The 19,334-nt window shown below is 34.0% G+C and overlaps 1 protein-coding gene and 1 long non-coding RNA gene across 2 annotated transcripts; both read right to left on the bottom strand.

Annotated features, from left to right (window-relative positions):
- Positions 1–4,491: 4,491 nt before the first annotated feature.
- Positions 4,492–18,492, bottom strand: LOC128180503 (steroid 17-alpha-hydroxylase/17,20 lyase-like). Its single transcript, XM_052848624.1, has 10 exons — positions 18,322–18,492; positions 13,619–13,696; positions 13,147–13,245; positions 9,497–9,590; positions 9,216–9,371; positions 8,596–8,807; positions 8,129–8,257; positions 6,347–6,451; positions 5,860–5,991; positions 4,492–5,563 (listed from the first exon to the last, which is right to left on the bottom strand). Exons 1-10 carry the CDS (start codon positions 18,458–18,460, stop codon positions 5,205–5,207), a joined length of 1,503 nt encoding a protein of 500 aa, XP_052704584.1. The 5' UTR covers positions 18,461–18,492; the 3' UTR covers positions 4,492–5,204.
- Positions 14,509–18,196, bottom strand: LOC128180504 (uncharacterized). Its single transcript, XR_008243234.1, has 3 exons — positions 17,616–18,196; positions 16,642–16,742; positions 14,509–15,665 (listed from the first exon to the last, which is right to left on the bottom strand). It is a non-coding gene; the product is annotated as an uncharacterized LOC128180504 (long non-coding RNA).
- Positions 18,493–19,334: the final 842 nt, after the last annotated feature.

Here is a 19,334-nt window from a genome sequence, read left to right as displayed (position 1 = left end):
TTGTTCTTTGGAAACTCATTTTCAAATTTTTTTTCAGAATTAATGAAATAAATATTGAAAAATCATGTCTGATCTTTTATTTCTATGCTCACATTTCAAAAACATTGCCTATGAGGGTTTTATCAACCTATTTAAATAACCCATTGTCCAAGTTCAAAAGAGAGGTACGTCCTATTATATTATAAGTACGTTTTTCACGTGATACCCCAGGTTTGGGACTTTGAAATTTTCTTTAAGGGCACTCATCAGAATGCATATAGTGTACAAAATATTACATGATCCATAACTTGTACTTCTGTATTTGTATATTTGTGCATTTCTACTATCGTGGCTATTTACGAATGTTTAAAATGTACAACTACCTGCATTTATTAATGGTGTACAATAATTAAGTCACCAATAAACAATTATGCAGTTTTTCCTCATCAAAATTTGTTTGTACTTGTATGCGAATGTATGCCAGTCTATTGATACTGATCGATTTTTGAAGCAACAATTGATAAATTAAAACAACAGTATTTTTCAATGTGAGCATCCTAAAGACTTCCAAATTTTTATCTCCGAGGAAGACAGCTGGCAGCGGCTGAGGAATATGATAGTGATGACAGCAGGCCTTACAGAGCAATGAGCCCAGAGGACAGGGAAATTCTTCGTACATCTTTGGAAAAACTGAGAATGGCAATGGTAAAAAAAGAGAACTACTCCCCAACTATGTTACCAGTCAACATATTAACTGGTCTTAGTGACGCTGTGATCAGCAACATTGTTAGCAATGCACATTACTTTAATGACCCTGCTGACTTATATGGTAAATATGTTAATGATGAGAGTTTAGCCATTGACATTATGAAACGAATTGAAGAAATCTGTGGATAAATCAAGTCAATTAACAGTACTTTGAAATTATTATTGTGATATTTATTAAAGTAAAGCCATAACTTCTTTATCATGAAATTATTAATTACGATATTATTTATATTCAGAAACACAACTTAAGACAACACAGCCCATAAGTTTACAATAATTCACATATCATAATATAAACGTTAGACTCTTTGGAGTCTAAAATGGGGGGGGGGGGGGGGTGAAACCCCTGATCAAGTATTTCACAGTTCCACACATTACATATAGTAAATTGAATGTAAATTTGCATATCATATACCGATTTGAATTTACAGTTTTGAGTCAACAATTATTACACATAAGTAGTGACATAGTATGAATGCATAACATATGTCACCATACGAGAAAATATATTTCTTAATCAACCGGAGGACGACGGGTCCTCGGAAAACAACGACCATGACGAACTTGACAATCACAATGCTGACTAATCCTATGTTTAGCTTGTTTTTGCTAGTGACCTTATTTGCTTGCCTGTTTGTTACTATGTCTTCGTGTTTCAATATTTTAGCATGGAATGTGCGTGGTATAATGTCATCATCTCTCAGCTTATCAAATGTTTTAGACACTGTCAATTGTGACATAGCAATAATTTGTGAACATAAACTCAAACCAACAAGCGTAAATTACCTAGACACTATCAACACAAAATACTCAAGCTTCGCACATATAGATTTAGAACACAGCTGTAACAATACAGATAAACCTTATTCTCCCTTTGTGGGAAAGGGAGGGGTAGGGATTATGTATAGGAAGGATCTGCTACACACAGTGTCAGAAATACCTGATATAACTTCTTCTCGTATTATAGGAATTGAAGTTAAACGCAAACACCAACGTTCGTTGTATGTTTTAGGCGCATATCTTCCATCAGACAGCAACATTCAAACATATCAAACAGAGTTAAATCTACTAGATGCATTGTTTAATCACCTTTGCACTCTTGGGGATGTAATAATCGGGGGGATCTCAATGCCAGTTTATATGACAAAGAATTACCTAATGTAAACCAATACAAAGCCAAAGCTCTCAAAGACTTTACCTATCGCAATAACATATGTATTCCTTCGAATGCTTTTCCTATTTTTGGGGTCTAGTTATACTTTTTTGCAAACTAAGACAACGTTAGATTTTATCCTGTGCAATAGGTCATTTTTCAACAACGTAAATAAATACCGTATTCTGGAAGAAGGCACATTCAGCTCTACATCTGACCATCTTCCAGTTTTAATGTCTATTGATTTACATGTAAAATACAATTATTATTGTAAAAAAGGCAGCTCTTTACCTGCCTGGCATAAGGCAGATGTAAACCAACTGCAACATTATGAACTGTATATTAACAATGCGTCAGACGTTTTACTTGAACAAAGGTTGAGTTCTGTTGTAGATCTTGACAATTTCTGCAAAATATTGTACCATATTTTATACACTGCTGTATCCCTTTTTATTCCTGTAGCAAAATTTAAACCTCACTTAAGACCCGAGTGGACACCTGAAGTCAAACTCCTTCACGACCGAGAGCGCCAAATGCGAAATATCTGGTTAATTGAGGGTCGTCCCAGAGGCATGGTACACGACTCCTACAAGAACTACAAAAAGGCTAAACGCAAGTTCCGGAATGAACTTAATGCTGAACACGACAGATACATGACATCGGTATTCCACGATATTGATCAAGCTTCCGAGTGTGATGTGCGGCTTTTTTTGGAAGCTTGTTAAACGCCAGCGACCCAGGAACACACGATTCTATCCGGAAATCGAAATTGATGGCAGACTCGTTGATAACCCGGATGAAATTGCAAGCTGTTTTGCTGAGTATTTTGAACAAATTTATAACCCATCAAAAAGCAAAAATTTTGATTCAAAATTTTACAAATTCACAGAAAACTCATATCTGGTTATTTAGGAAAACTCACGACTTCAAGCACTATCGAAATTACCGGGGGGTGAAGTTACCGCTATCGAAATATCCAAGGCTATCAAAGAACTTAAACGCAGAAAAGCACCTGGGCTCGACTGTATCCAGAACGAACATCTCATATTTGGAGGACCTCAACTCTTCACCTGCATCTCGCACCTCTTTAATGCAGTTATCAACATTGGCAGAATCCCATCTATCTGGAAAACAGATCTCATTATTCCTATTTACAAAGGTAACAACAAAACAAAGAGCTCACCTGACAGCTATAGACCGATAGCTCTTCTTCCTTGTTTAATGAAACTTTTTGAAAAAATTCTTACGCTTAGGATTCGTGATCATGTTCTCCCTTCCGTTTCCTTTCCAAATCCACAGCAGCAAGGATTACAGCTAAAACTTGGATGCATAACAGCTTCATTCAACTTACAAGAAACCGTCTTTCATAACCTAGAACAAGGTAACCCAGTATATGTTGCATTTCTTGACACACAGAAGGCCTTCGATACTGTGTGGAGACATGGTCTCATGTGTAAATTACACCAACTCGGTGTGAAAGGATCGCTTTGGACCCTTATCGACGATTGTCATACAGACACATTTTGCTCTGTTGCCGTGAATCAGAAAAACTTCAACTGGTTCCCTATCTCCCAAGGAGTGAGGCAAGGGGGAGTCCTTTCAACATTCCTCTACTTAGTCTTTATAAACGATCTCCTACAAGAACTACAAAACCAAAACCCAAATACTGGAATTCACAGCATTAGATCTTCAAATCCAGCACTTGCAGATGATATTTCTTGTATAGCCTTATCACCACGAGGTCTTCAAACCCTTCTCAACACAGCTTACGACTTCTCTACTCGATGGCGATTCAAATTTAACGCAAGCAAATCTAATGTTCTACATTTCTCTCCAACAGACATCAACAACAGTTCTCTTTCCTGGAAACTTGGCGATGACACCATTAAAATTTCAAAATCATATAACAATCTTGGTATTCTTCTAGATGCTAAGCTTGACCCAACAGAAAGAACAGCGAAAGCATGCAGAAAAGGTCAACAAACGTATTTTGCCCTCAAAATGAGCGAACACCTCAATCCCGCAACTCTTTCCAAGCTTTATAAACGGATTGTTCTTCCTAGTGTTCTGTACGGTAGTGAGCTATGGTGTGACCTTAAGCAGAAGGACAACCGCGCATTGGATGTATTTCAGCACTTCATTTGTAAACACGCCATGAATCTTCCAAAACATACAAGATCAGATATGTGTGAATCAATTTTTGGACTTTTACCAATAGCCTCCGAAATCGACAAACGTAAATTACAGTTCTTTGGCCGTCTCTGTTTAATGGACACAAAATGCCTCACGAAAAAGATCTTTCTTCATCGCCTTTTTTCATACCTCGACTCTCCAAACTGCAAACACTACGGCTTTATTCCCGACGTAATTCACCTTCTGGATAAATATAATCTGTTAGAACATCTGAACTCGTATCTACAAAATGGATTGTTTCTAAATAAACTTGAATGGAAAAAGACTGTTAACTCAGCTGTGTTTTACCACTTTACAACTTCCAGATCAAACCGCATGCTCCGAGACAACGACTTTACTCAATTTAGACATATAACTGGAAACAGCAGACCAGACTGGATACATAGACATCTGGGTACAGATTTTAAATAATATATATATAGGCATGTTGAAATCCTCAGATAGCAGGAATACATGTACATGTTCATCAGATATAATATTGGTAAGATATTTTAGTGATAGGGTAAAACCATCAATATCGCTTGGTTTTTCTCTAGACAGTCTCTAAATCTTTTTTTGTAAATTGTAGAGTTGTTGTGTTCGGTATCAATTATTTTACATTTGATTTACAAGAAAAATAATTACCATTTCGTTTAATTCTAACTCCAATGTGTCAAAAAGCGAGAAAAATAACAATAGAAAACATTTTTTTTTTACAATTTATACTTTAAAAAAAAAACAAGCTCATTATATTAAATAAGACAAATAGAGAATTTGAAAAGTATCTTTCAGAAATTCTGAGATGCATTGTTACTGAATGCATTTAACACATAATTGTTCACAAACAATTGCATATTTGGTTTCACAAAATGATACCGTATAAACATTTAGATTTAACAAATAAGATAATACTACTGATGCATATTTCGTAAATAATCTAAATACTTTTCTATTACAACATGACACAACTATAATTGCCTCGTAGTTTAAACAAGGATTATAATTCCCTACACAGGTGATGTAAGTCATGTGGGTTTTAAAAGTGCAAGTGTAGTACATTGTATTAATATTAAATAGTCAGTTGTGTTAGTGGTGTCTGTAATACAAAAAAGATCGCAAGCGCCATTATTCTTTAATCTCTATTTCTCTCTTTCACCACGATTTTGTAATCGGACGGAAGCTCTACGCCAAAGCCCGGAAGTCGGTGCTCTAAATTCGGCTTCACGCCCTCTGGGAGACTTATTTCAAATCGCTGTAGAAGATTGGCACACATCAGTAGGATTTCTGGTTTGGCCAAACTTTCTCCCAAGCAAACTCTACGTCCGGCTGAGAACGGAAGCCAACTCTCTGGTTTTGCGGGTTTCATTTTACCGTTTTCATCGAGATAGCGTAGTGGGTCAAATTCTTCTGGGTCCTTCCAATATTTAGGGTCATGGTGAAGCGCCCAGTGGTTGATGATTACAGTGGTACCTTTTGGGACATCGTATCCACCTGTATCAAGGCATCGGTGGTAATTGGTTTATTTCATGCAAAAGCTAAGTTATAGTTTAATTTAACAATTTCAAAACGAGCAAACGGTAAAAGAGAAAAGATCTTCTTTATTTCTTTTCTTTAAAAGAATCGCTTTTCTTATTTTATAATTATCATCAAACGTTCTAATGCAAGAAGCATAATTGATTTTGTTTTTTTTTTATCTGGAAAGTTATAAGCTTTCTGAAGTGAAAGTTTCAAAAAATGACTTTTAGATTAATCTAAAGAACAATTACTGGTCCAATTTTTCAACTCACCAACTTGTGAATCACAAATTGTCATGTGTGGGAGCCCTATGCCTACAACATTCGAAAGTCGCATCGATTCAAACAGACAGGCCTCGGTGTAATCCAATTTGCTTCTGTCCTTCATTGAAGGTTGTTCTGATCCTACAAAAGTTTACAAAGCTTCATAATACTTTTTATGTGTTACAGAATTTTTTTCACGTATATAAATTCACATGTAATGTCACGATAAAAGAGCAAATTCTGTCAAAATTTTGTCCCACAAAATATATCTAAATAGTGTTAAAATTGACTTTGATTAGAATTTTTTCTCAAGAAAACGCTGTCCAAAATGTTTCTACTTTATATCACAATTAACAAATTTTAAAATTTTCTCTTTGCTTCCAAAAGATCCAAGAAATTGGCGTCTCTTCATAATTTACCTATTTCTACATGCAACCAGCGAAAATTTTTCATGGTTTTCATTGCAAACACTGCTTGATGTTAAGGAATTATTTACCAACAACTCCGTCAATTTCCTCTTGACATTTTGCTTGGAATTCCGGAAATCGTGTCATGAAATAAACGAACCAGTCCATTGTGAAACGAGTAGTGTCTACCCCCGCTATAGAAGAAAAACGAATACAGTGTCAATAACTCAATATGTCAGATTATTATGCTTCAAAATAAAATAAAGTATGCCATAGGAAAATCTTCTAATGGAAGGGAAAGAAATAAAATATATGAAGCTAAGTTTGAATGACATGCCGCTGGTCAAGTAATCACATCCAACCGTATTGATAAGATGTACAATGTACATGAATTATACTTACAAGTACAAGTACATTTATAATATTATAAGGGAATATTATATAAATAGTGCCTGTTTGGGAGGGTAACAGTTGAAATTGACACCCCGAGAAAACCATTGTCAACCGACGCGAAGCGGAGTTTGACAATGGTTTTCCAGGGGTGTCAATTTCAACTGTTATCCTCCCAAACAGGCACTATTTATTTTGTTATACTGAATGTCTTAATTTTTAAGAAAATTGTACTGCTTTTATATAGGAATAACGTGAATTCTACAGCGAACCGTACGCGCATAATTTTCGCGCATGTAACATTTTTTAATGTTACCCGTTGCTAAGTGCGTTACTAACGCTGAGGGTAATAGAAAATATTATTAACTGCGTCTTAACCAATCAGATTTCAGTATTTAACATGAAAGTATAACAAGGTATATATTGTAACATTAAAAAATGTTACATGCGCGAAAATTATGCGCGTACGGTTCGCTGTAGAATTCACGTTATTCCTATATAAAAGCAGTACAATTTTCTTAAAATTAAGACATTCAGTATAACAAAATAAATAGTGCCTGTTTGGGAGGATAACAGTTGAAATTGACACCCCGAGAAAACCATTGTCAACCTCCGCTTCGCGTCGGTTGACAATGGTTTTCTCGGGGTGTCAATTTCAACTGTTACCCTCCCAAACAGGCACTATTTATATAATATAACGGTTTTTTCTAGAATGTTGGATATCAGCCAGGCTTTTTCGTTGTGGTTTTGGTAAGTCGGTTTGAAACTTTCTGTGTTACTTTATAATGAAACATTATAGTTTTATGAAGGGTCCTCCACACACCTGGGAAAAGTTGTGCATAAAAGCTTATTCTTCTACATTTTTTTAAGATATCGAGTTTTTGCATGTTTTGGACTTGAAAATACCCCCCCCCCCCAAATTTTACACTTGGGGGGGGGGTCAACTTTTTTTAAATTTTACCGCTCTCCATGAAAATAAAAGTTCCTGAAGTATTCGAACTCGGGGCCTGCGGGTTGGTAGACCGAAGCTATACCCACTGCGCAACACAGATAAGAACCAAATTACAAACTGTTTCACACTGCGTTAAAATCACCATGTTGTGACGTACTGTCAAAAAAGTAGAAGTCACGGGATGTCAAGGATTTTGATCGACAGAAAATAAAGAAATTAATTTAAAACGCCTCTTTTTTTAATAATCGGGTTCGTCCTTAAAAAACAATCTTCCGCTGAATTTTCTCGAAACCTATTTACTGAGAGAGGACTAGGGAGAGGAGATATTTAAAATATTAAGATATAGATTGTAAAACGTTTTCTTTAGCTATATGAATGTTGTGAAAATTCAATGTTTACGCAATCCGCAGACGCGTTGAATGAAATGGGTCTGCAGGTTTAGTATCTTTGTTATGCTTATATTGTTACTTCATGTCCGCATTTACCACCTAAGAAAGCATTTTACTCATTTATATATTAAACAACAAACCAAAGAAGATATCAGATATTGTCTGAACGAGGTGCGTATCATCCATGACCTCCAGGGCCGCCTCATCGCCCTCATCCTTCGCTTCCTGTTTAGCGATTAACATGCTGTCAATGAAGTCCCTGTTGACCCCTGTTATAAACCATAATTACATCTCAATTAAGATCTTTTCCACAAAAAAAATAATCTGTGTAAAATGCATGTCAATTTTGTCTTTGTTCAATACAAAACAATATACATTTCATTATAGTAGTCATCTTCGCTAGCCGAGGTTTTTGGTCAACTCCGCTCCCAATAAATCGGAGTGGACCGAAAACCCTTGGCTAGCGAAGATGTATTGTAAAGGTAATAGATCTGTGAGATAAGGTTGTTATCCAATCATTTTTGGTATTCACTGTACATAAAGGCTATTAATTTTCGGGGGTTTTTTTCGGGGGTTGGGAGGGGGTTGACTGTATATAGATTATAACCTGGCTGGAAGGTTTCAACATGCTCTCTAAATTTTCTTCTAAGAACTGTGAGCATTTCGTCCACCATGGAGAGAAACATCTGCCATTTTTTCGTTGGATAGATGTCTTTAAAATAGGGGATTATATCCTCAAAAACCCCGGTGCCTAGCTTGTCAATCAAATCATTGTCTATCTTAAGCAGTTTTTTCACTTCCGGGTCATCTGTGGGACGCCTGAAGTTGATAAATAAGCATTTTAATCTTTTAAACCCATAAATCACATTACCGGGTATAATTTTTCCAAACTGGTGATTATTTTTTACTATTAAACAGTTTGGCAATGAATTAAATGGCCTTCCACCAAAAACTTCTTTCGAAGTAATTAAGAAAAATTCTTCTGATTAAATCATTTTTGTTTTTCCTCTTCGACGGCCGACATTTGAAAAAGTATTTTCTTTTAACAATTTGAACGCAACATTTTTCATTCAAATCTAATCATTTACATAAATCTGGTTCGTTTTGATTTGATTTTCGCGCAAATTAAAAAAAAAATTCCCTCTCTACCGGACCAGACAGTAAACAATGACACAGGATAGGGTAAAAAACATAAAATGGTTAAGCTGTGCATGATTCAATACTTACTTTTCTCCAAAGCATATTGTGTATAGTTGATGAAAAACCATCAGATCGACGTATTCTTTAAACATAAATGGCTCTTTTTCCTCGGCCATCTTGTTCAAAAATTTATTCATGTTCTCTTGAATCATGTTTTCCAGTAAATCTCCTTGTAGATAATGCCTATAAAATCATATATTAAACATTTGTAGTCTTTTTTAATTATACATGAAAATTTGGTTTTGATATTTTTTAAATCAACACAAATATCTAGTATGTCATTGATATAATAATAAATCACAAAAAACCTGAGAGCCTTTCCGGCTATTTTCCTATGGAATTTCCAGGAAGCTGAATAATTGCTGAAGGCTATATCCTTTCCTCCTTCTGTGAACACATCACCTGAAATAATGAACATTGAAAATGCTTTTAATTATTTTATAATTATGATAAAAGAATTGAACAATTTTGCACACTCTGATCACTTGTCAATAAAGCACTTTGGAAAACTTAAGCATATAAGCACTTTTATTTAAAAATCACTTTGACAATTATATTAATTTATTATTTATGCTATTTTTTATTTTACGAGGGCTCGATGGTCGTGGCCATTTCTATACGGTATTGATCTCCTTTAGAAAAAGAGCTCTATAAAATATCCAAATTTCAAAGTCAAAATTTATTGGGTTTTTTAGCTCACCTGAGCTGAAAGCTCAAGTGAGCTATTCTGATCACTTTTTGTCCGTCGTCCGTCCGTCCGTCCGTCTGTCCGTCCGTCCGTCTGTCCGTCTGTCTGTCCGTCTGTAAACTTTTTACATTTTGAACTTCTTCTCTAAAACCGCTTATCCAATTTCAACCAAATTTGGCACAAAGCATCCTTATGGGAGGGCGAATATAAATTGCAAAAATAAAAGTCAGATCTGTGTTCAAAGCGGAGAAAACCTTGAAACTGTAAAAAAAGGGGGGTGCATTTTAAAAAATCTTCTTCTCAAGAACTACTGATTCCAATTCAACGTTGTTTAGCATAAATTATCCTTATGGGAAGGAAAATATAAATTGCAAAAATTAAGGTCTAATTATGTTTCAAATCTGAGTTATTACGAAAATAATAATAAAGGAAAGGCGTGTTTCAATCAGTTTAATAGCTTCGGATTCGGCATTCGGTAAAATGGGTAGACAAGACTTGGCCTGGGCAAAACAAAAGATTGGCAGTTATTAATCTGCCAATCTCATTAAAATTTCAGGATATTTGATGGACCAGTATATTTGTATTTGCTGTAAATATTGCTGCAAAATAATGCGTATTTGGAATTGACGATTGCCGATCTGCCCCGGCTTTTATTTTGCCACGGCCCAGGTTTGCGTACCCATTTTACCAAGACTCGTATTCCATACATCTAAAACGAGGTTCTTTGTTTAAAGCAGCCATGACATTATACGAAAAAGGGTCGATCTGACTATGATGAATTTGCTTGTTGTGCAACAGTTCGCGAATGAAGGGAGAGTTTTGAAACATGCAAAATGTATTTGTGCCGATTTTGTGAAGTAAATTGAGGCTAAATATTTCAATGCGTTGACAGTTTTCACACATGACGTTGGTGTTAGCTTGTTCTGATTTTCGTTTCGTTTTCATTATTTATGCTTTGTAACCTGGGAACTATCGTCTGTATTTCGTGATTTTTACGTATCAAATCAAACAGAGACTTCGGTAAATCAAACAGTTAACTGTTTACCTGCGCAAATTAAGCAAAATCTGATGTATCAAAAAAGTACTGAAATACAATTCATTCTATCGGTAATTCGGCATTATATTTTGCGTAATGATATATTAATGCAATAGGTTTTGTTGAGATGCTCGGCATTTTCTCGAGTTTATTCAGTTTAAATAGAGTTTGATATCGCTGTCGGAAATATGTAGGTATATACATGTACATGTATATATATGATTCATTTCGAAAAAATAAATTGTGTTCTTTATTTGTTATAGTGCATGTTTCATGTGTTTTATATAATTGTTTACAATTTCTATTTACTAACCATATTTGAGTGTTAAGCTTCGAATTATAAGCAAGATACAGAGATTTGCTCACAATTCTATGTTTGTACACAGATCTTAAAAACTAAAGATTAAAAAACTAAAAAAAATTTCAATATTTATTAAGAAAATTTTCAAAGTCTCTTCTTCCAGAAACCAACTTTAACAACTTATTGCATTGTAAACTTAACCTTTTTTAGCTCACCTGAGCCAAAGTCTTCTCAAAAACTATTAGGCCAGGAAAGCTCAAATTTGAGTGGAAGCATCCTCAGATAGTGTAGATTCAAGTTTGTTCAAATCATGGTTCCCGGGGGTAGGGTGGGGCCACAATAGGGGGATCATGTTTTACATAAGAATATATAGAGAAAATCTTTAAAAATCTTCTCAAAAACTATTAGGCCAGAAAAGTTCAAATTGAAATGAAAGCATCCTCAGGTAGTGTAGATTCAAGTTTGTTCAAATCATGATCCCCGGGGGTAGGGTGGGGCCACAATTGGGAGATCAAGTTTTACATAGGAATATATTGAGAAAATCTTTTAAAAATCTTCTTCTCAAAAATATTTGGCCAAGAAATCTCAAATTGGCATGTAACCATCCTTAGGAAGTGTAGATTCAAGTTTGTTCAAATCATGGTCCCTGGGGGTAGGGCGGGGTCACAATGGGGGATGAATTTTTATAGATAGAGAAAATCTTTAAAAGTCTTCTTCTCAAAATTATTAGGCCAGGAAAGCCCAAATTTGAGTGGAAGCATCCCCAGATCATATAGATTCAAGTTTGTTTAAATAATAGTCCAGGGGTAGGGTGAGGCCACAATGGGGGATGAATTTTTACTTAGGAATATATAGAGAAAATCTTTAAAAATCTTCTTTTTAAAGAATTTTTGGCCAGAAAGGGTTTAAACTTGTGTAGAGGCATCCTCGGGTAGTGTAAATTCAAGTTTGCAAAATCACAGTCCCTAGTGGTAGGGCGGGACCGTGATGGCGGTTTGAATTTTTACATAGGAATATGAAGAGAAAATCTTTAAAACAATTCTGGGAAAGTGTTCGGTTCAAAACTCAGTACTTAGTGTGAAAGCAAAGGTTATGCAGATTTAAGTCTGATGAAACCATGATTCCCTAGAGAAAAATGGGGCCATGAAATGGGGGAGGGGGGGGGGTATATAGGAATAGAGACAAATCTTCTTACAGGTACAACAACAAAAGGGGCTTGGTATTTACCAAAAAATAAGAGGTTGATAAAAATTGGCAAATTTTCAATTTTTTTTAGCAAGATCTACTGTACTCAGTTGTCAAGATATTTTGATACTGTAATGCTAATTTGATCAGAATTAAGGCAATTGTTGCTCAGGTGAGCGATGTGGCCCCTGGGCCTCTTGTTCTATAGCTGATAGTTGTTTATGCATGTACATGTAGGTAAACAAATCATATCTTAGAACTTAAAGACAAGTAGATCTGGCGCCGGGGTCATAAAACTTAGACAAGCTCAGTTTTTATCTCAGTCTCACTTTTCCACTAATAGATATATTCCTTGTGGAAAAGTGAGACTGAGATCAAAACTGAGCTCGTCTAAGTTTTATGGCCCAGGGGCCTGATGGTTAATTTCTTGACCATCAAGTCACCTTAAGTAGTGTTAATCTCAGTATTAGTGTACATGACACTATCAGTTTATACGCATACGCAATGACACGTATATCATAGCCAATATTACCCAGGGATAGAAATCATCCACTCCTCATAAACGATGCCTAATTAATTACGAATATCATTAAATAACATTTCGCAGATGAAAGATCATAAAATTTAAAACAAGCAAGCGGTACAATGTTTAATTTACAAAGGGGAAAACGTTTACAGAAGAAAGAAAATAAAATTGATCTGGTTATTTTTTAAAACAATAAAATTTCATGGAAAAGTAGTTACCTACCTGATGTAAAGTGCGGCCTCCCGGCAAAATCAGCCTTCCTTTTGACCATGGCTTCCACCACGGTATTGATGTCATTAAGCACAACCCAGGTTTGGGGGCCTTCAAATAAAGCAAACAACGAGGAGTTATTTAAATTCTTTGTTAATGTACATGCACTTCTAAATCTTGTCTCCTCACATCATTTTTATGGGCAGTATACAGTTATAATAATTCTCCATAAGACGATTTACAAAAGGTCTAATTAAAAATTCTCTTTTTTTAAAGTTCCATTTTCATTTAATCAATTTTTTCTTTATTTTTATAGATAAGGGGGGGGGGGGGGGGGGGTCCCACTTCAATTCTATTAACAAGTACAATATTTAAATGTTATAGCCTACACGCCTAATACAAGTCCAAATTATTACAAAACAATCATTAAGTAGAATGAAACGATTTGTGAATACAGAAGAATATGAAATAAAAAGATAGTCACCAAACGAAACTCGGACGACAGGGCCGTAGTCCTTGGACAGCGCTGCGATTTTCTTGTGCATCTCGGGAGATGAATAAACTAGAAAATTAAAGAAAGAGAAGATCTAAATTATGATGCGCCCTTTTTTGGTATTTATTTGAATTGTCATTTACTGATATATATATGTAACTTATTCGAATAGGTAATATCACCCACCAGCATATTTTACTATATCAAATTTTGAATTTCTGATTTCTCACACAGATTTCACACCTCACAGCCTACTCAATATTCAGGGTCATGAACCCTGGGGAGCATTCATTATTGTCCCCAAGAGAGACAACTCTTGAAAACATGCATTAACTATTCGTTTCTTAAAGGGGCATGGTCACGATTTTGGTCAAAAATTATTTTTTCGATTTTAATGTTTACAATGCTTCAGTAATAGGCATACAATACATTTTTAATAGGCAACCAAAATTTGAGTGTCATTTGATGAGTTATAAGCGAGTTACAAAGCTTACAATTCTTCGCTATGTAAACAAAGCGTTTGTTTACACTTTGAATGTTGAAGTAAAAATTCCAGTTTTAGACCCAAAATAAAGGTATTAATCGTTAGGGACTGTTTATTTATGCTTTAAATGAATAATAAGATAGACAAACCAGCTTTAAAAAGATTTTTTACTGGTATATTGAACCTAGGTAAACAAAAACAGGGCACGATTCTTGTTTACATGGCGAAGAATTGTGAGTTCTGTATCTTGCTTAAAACTCAATGACTGGCACCCAAATTTTATTTGGTAATTAGAAATGCATTCCTAAAGCATTGCAAATAGTAAAAACAGAAAAATAAAATTTGACCAAAATCGTGACCATGCCCATTTAATCTTATTAAAATAAATAAATTGATAAAAGTTTTCAAAGTATTTTAATTATAAATAAATTAATACATATAACAATGAGTAAAAGGCATGAAAAAGGCATGAAAGAAGTACATTTATTCATCAAATATAGTAGGCGGTACATGTACCTGGTGAATATTAAATGTATATTGCTTGTAGGTACATGTACATAAATCTACACAACTACATTCAATTAATACACTGTGTTATGTAAACTGAAAAAAAAATACACAGGTTGCAAGTCTAGAGATCTTTTTTAAAATGAATTTTCTTAAAATGAAAAATAAATTAATGAAATTGCATATATCATTCTAAAAAAATCATTATACTAATAGACACGAAGTTCAACATAAATAAAGTGATACATTAGATGAATAGGATATAATGTACAGCAATTTAAGATTTAGATGTCATTTTTCATATGAAAGGTAATTAAAACTCCATACCATTTAAACAATGAAAAGAATGTGTTTTATTGGTGTAAGTTTCATTCAAATGTTGCTTTTTTTTATTAATAATATTATTTATGATCACATCGAATCAGTTTACCTTCTTTTCTATGAATCATTTTCTCAAAGAAGTGTTATTTTCATACTTTATATTATTTTTAAACAAACATAAGACTCGAGCTTTGTTTACATAACAATAAATTCTTACCCCTGTATCTCTTTTATAACTTGACTTCTAACATTCAAATTATGGTCAATTATTCAAAATGTGCAAGTATATCATTTTATGCATAAAGAAATTGAAATCAAAATTTTGATCTAAAATCGTGTCCAAGTCCCTATAAAAAAAACTTGTATAAAATAGTACGGCTAAATTCCAATTTAAAAAAAATAGCTGTTTCCAAAAATGTTACATGTATATGAATATGTTATATAAAAACATATGTTAGATGGATGGGTAGGAAAAATACAAATTAAGTGCACTCAATAAAAAGTTTGCTGGTATTCATTATGTGAACACAATTCATCCAGTAACATTTAAAGTTATGCAACATAAATAAGAATGTTATGAATGATGTGTATAGAACAAATTCTTCTGTGGTTGGCTCCATAAATCTTGAAAAGATGGTGTGAGTTGGTAAAAAGGCAGAATAAGGTTCCATTCTAATCCTCATACATTCCATTCAAGAAATATTCATTAATGTCATGGTCTGGAAACTAAAATAGAATAAACATAAAATGTTAAGAGAATTACATGTAATTTTGCAAACATTGTGCATGCACTCATCAAATACTTACATGTATATATTCAATGACGTTATTTATGGAATGTGCAATTACTAACAATGTAATCTTTTCTAATATTGTACATACATGTATTACATCATTTTGCCACTAATTTTCAACCCAGCTGACAGTTTCTTTTTGTTATATATAGAGCGTCAAAAGATAGTTGCATCATGTGCATGTACTTTCAGTAATTTTAAAAGCCGTAAAAACATTTCAGTACTACAAAACACTTTAAATTTGTCAAATGATTTTACAAATGTAATATGTACTAATACACCAGTAAGTCACAAGTGATATATACTTTTTAAAGCAGTACAATGTATCACTTATAAGACAACATCAGGAAACCTGGCTCAATCAATTCTGCACACACATGATAAATGTAATGAATGTGTAACTTCAATGGTGTAACTTCAAAGATATTTAGATATCCAGTGGACAGAAAGATATTAAATATATTAAACAAAGATCAAAGTCACAAACACTTATGTAACACTTATGTAACATATGATTGTCTGTATGAGTTTCAACTATCAACATTCTATGTACACCAAAATATGATTGCGTCAATAACAAAAACTACGGTAATCTGAAAAACATATTTCCAGCATAAGAAATTCATGGGATTTCTGCAAATCCCATTTTCTCAGAGAGTGTAAAACACATCTCTTAAAGTTTATAATATTTTCAAACTCCTGGTATTCCTTTCAGAGGTTCCCACCCCTTAAAATACAGATAATCAAGCAGATTTGCAACAAGATGCCCATATAAACCTTTCCCTTTTTACACAAGACATTGTAGCTATTTAGATGACCTTGCTTAGCTTTCAATCATCTTAAACCAAATATATCTACATATGGAAGACAGGTTGTAATTTTAAGTTTATTACATGACAAAGAAGTACCTTCTGGGCTTCAGCAGACATGACTGGGTCATTAGCAATATCAAATTGACAATATTTTCTATATTCCCGATCTTCAGATCATCTGGAAGCCGCAGGTAAATCTGTAGATTAGAAGAAAAAAGATACACTAGCTATCATTACAAAGCTAAATGCTGTCATTATCAAAACAAAAGGGTGTGTCCTAGATTACACTTTTTTATGGGCACATGCAGTATCTGAGACATGGTCAAAACATTACCATGATAACAGCTATAACAACTCATTAAGTGGGAAATGACATATAACTATAAAATTTGTTATGGCTTTTCATACTCTCTCTCTCTCTCTCTCTCTCTCTCTCTCTCTCTCTCTCTCTCTCTCTCTCTCTCTCTCTCTCTCAATATCTTTGTCAGCAATATTTCTAGTGCAATGTGGCATTATTGAAATATATATATGGTTCAATCATGGAAGCAAGACAATCAATAACAATTACATGTACATATACACTGTAAATACTCTCTCTCTCTCTCTCTGAGTCTATCTCTCTCTCATACTCTCAATCGTATAATGTTATATTTACATAACAAATGCAGACCCTTGATTCATAAACACTCTCATCGTTAATAGATAAATAAGACATAAAGTTAACAGTTTGAATGAGATACAGATATCAAAACCACATGTACAGTGTATGTACATTGTACGTGTCGAGGAAATTCTGTATGGAAATGACTGAAAGCATGATTGATACAAACTCAATATTCTAAGAAAAACATAATTATATTTTTTAACGTATGCTACATAACAATATGTGTAAAAACTGACTATAATACACCTGCATACACATTTCATACTAAAACATGTCTTTCAAGTCACATTTCATCAACGACCATTAATTATCGACATTTTTGTAACATGTGTACTAGACTTAATGCATTGTAGGCTTTTAAAAGAGTTTTTGAGTAGTTTAACAACGTAAGTAAGTATGTTCTTACCGACGAATGACTACTCCTTAGCACGTTTTAGATTGTTGACAAAATCGAGGATTGCTGTTCAGACTGTTTCATGCTGAACAAAATTTAACGAGATAAGGCTAATCACCCCAAACTTCGACTTCACATTAATAAACAATTCTTCTGCAACTTTAAATAATTTAAAAGCTTGCCAATATAAGAAACAAAAACTTTTACTTACTTTTTCCATTTAAACTCCTCTCTCGATTTTCACGAGTATGAGACTGGTCTCGTTAAAATCCCGAGATATACGAAGTTTTGACTTTCTCGGGTTTTTTCATTCTTTCGTGAATATAAAAACCAGAAAGGTTCCGATTATGCTAATAAGGCTGTGAGGTGTGGATTTTATTGATGCTATTTTTACAAAATGGAATGCGATCACTGAATTTGATATTTGAAAGAGTCTTCAAAATTTTGAAACCTTATAGAGCGAAATACAGTGATATGTCAGCATTAATAAGCATATATTAATTATATTGATATATATATAAATTTATTAGTTTTTATTATGATACTGAAAACTTTTCTTGAAACAAAAGGGTTTTTGTAAGTTAATAGTATTAACTCTATCTCCACTTCCAATATCCATGATATTGTCAATGATGCAGTTACATGTACCTTGAAATTCAAAAACATCGTTACTTTTAATATTTTGAGGGGTTTTTTTAAGTTAACATAAAAAACTTACTTTTATAATGACCAACAAGAGGGATACACCATGGCCCGGGTGGCAGACGATACCGCATCCGTTTGATGACGTAATACACCAAAAGACCAACGCATATTCCCGCTAAAACGGTCTGGGTGTTCATGGACAACTTCAACATGATTTCTCTCTTTGGTTTTCTCTACTGCTTTTCTACAAGAAGTCCAGTTCATTTAAATATTTCTCTCCAAACTATGGATCGAATGGTACATTAGGTAGGCCTACATGTAAAACGTTTAATTTACGACTCAGACGAATGCCTATGTAAACATTTAGTGTATTTGGTGTTTATTTACTTGGTAAGTGGAAAAGACTTGACTGTTCGTAATAAAACTTTTGGACAAGTTACTAGTGCATATAAACTTGCAGTTTGCATGACATTCCGATATTCAGTTAATTTTTGTTTTTCTTTTTAAGAAGGACACTTCTTCATCTTTTTTTTTTTTTTATATCCAATGTACATGCAAACAAAAGACTAAAATCAATTATAATTAAATTCAGTGCCATCCATTTTTTTCTTTGAATAAATATTTTGGACGATACCCCTTTTTTCGGCGGGGGGGGGGGGGAAGTCCCTTTAGTTTACTATACTGTAACCCGTAATTATGCATGAACGAGTACAAAAAATCCCCGCTCTGTTGACCCGGCATTCATGGGTTCAGCACAACTAGATGTGTATATATATTCCATTATCTTTTTTTTCGAATATATATCTGCAAATATGCAACCCGTGAGAGCCATTGATTGTTAAATAATAAAAAGTTTTCTACAACTAAATGCGTGATGGTTAGTCTCTCAGAGAGAGAGAGAGAGAGTTAGAGAGAGAGAGAGAGAGAGAGAGAGAGAGAGAGAGAGAGAGAGAGAGAGAGAGAGAGAGAGAGGGGGGGCTGTTACTAAATAAATAATATAAATTTTGTCAATAACAAAGTATTTATATAACACACCATACACTGTTGGTGCCTTGAGGAGATTTGAACTCGTGTGCGTTTTCTTAA

Source organism: Crassostrea angulata, chromosome 4 (assembly GCF_025612915.1).
Source record: "Crassostrea angulata isolate pt1a10 chromosome 4, ASM2561291v2, whole genome shotgun sequence".
Taxonomy (NCBI): Eukaryota; Metazoa; Mollusca; class Bivalvia; order Ostreida; family Ostreidae; genus Magallana; species Magallana angulata.
The sequence above is the reverse complement of the archived record's forward strand: the minus strand, read 5'-3'. Positions and strand labels throughout refer to the sequence as shown.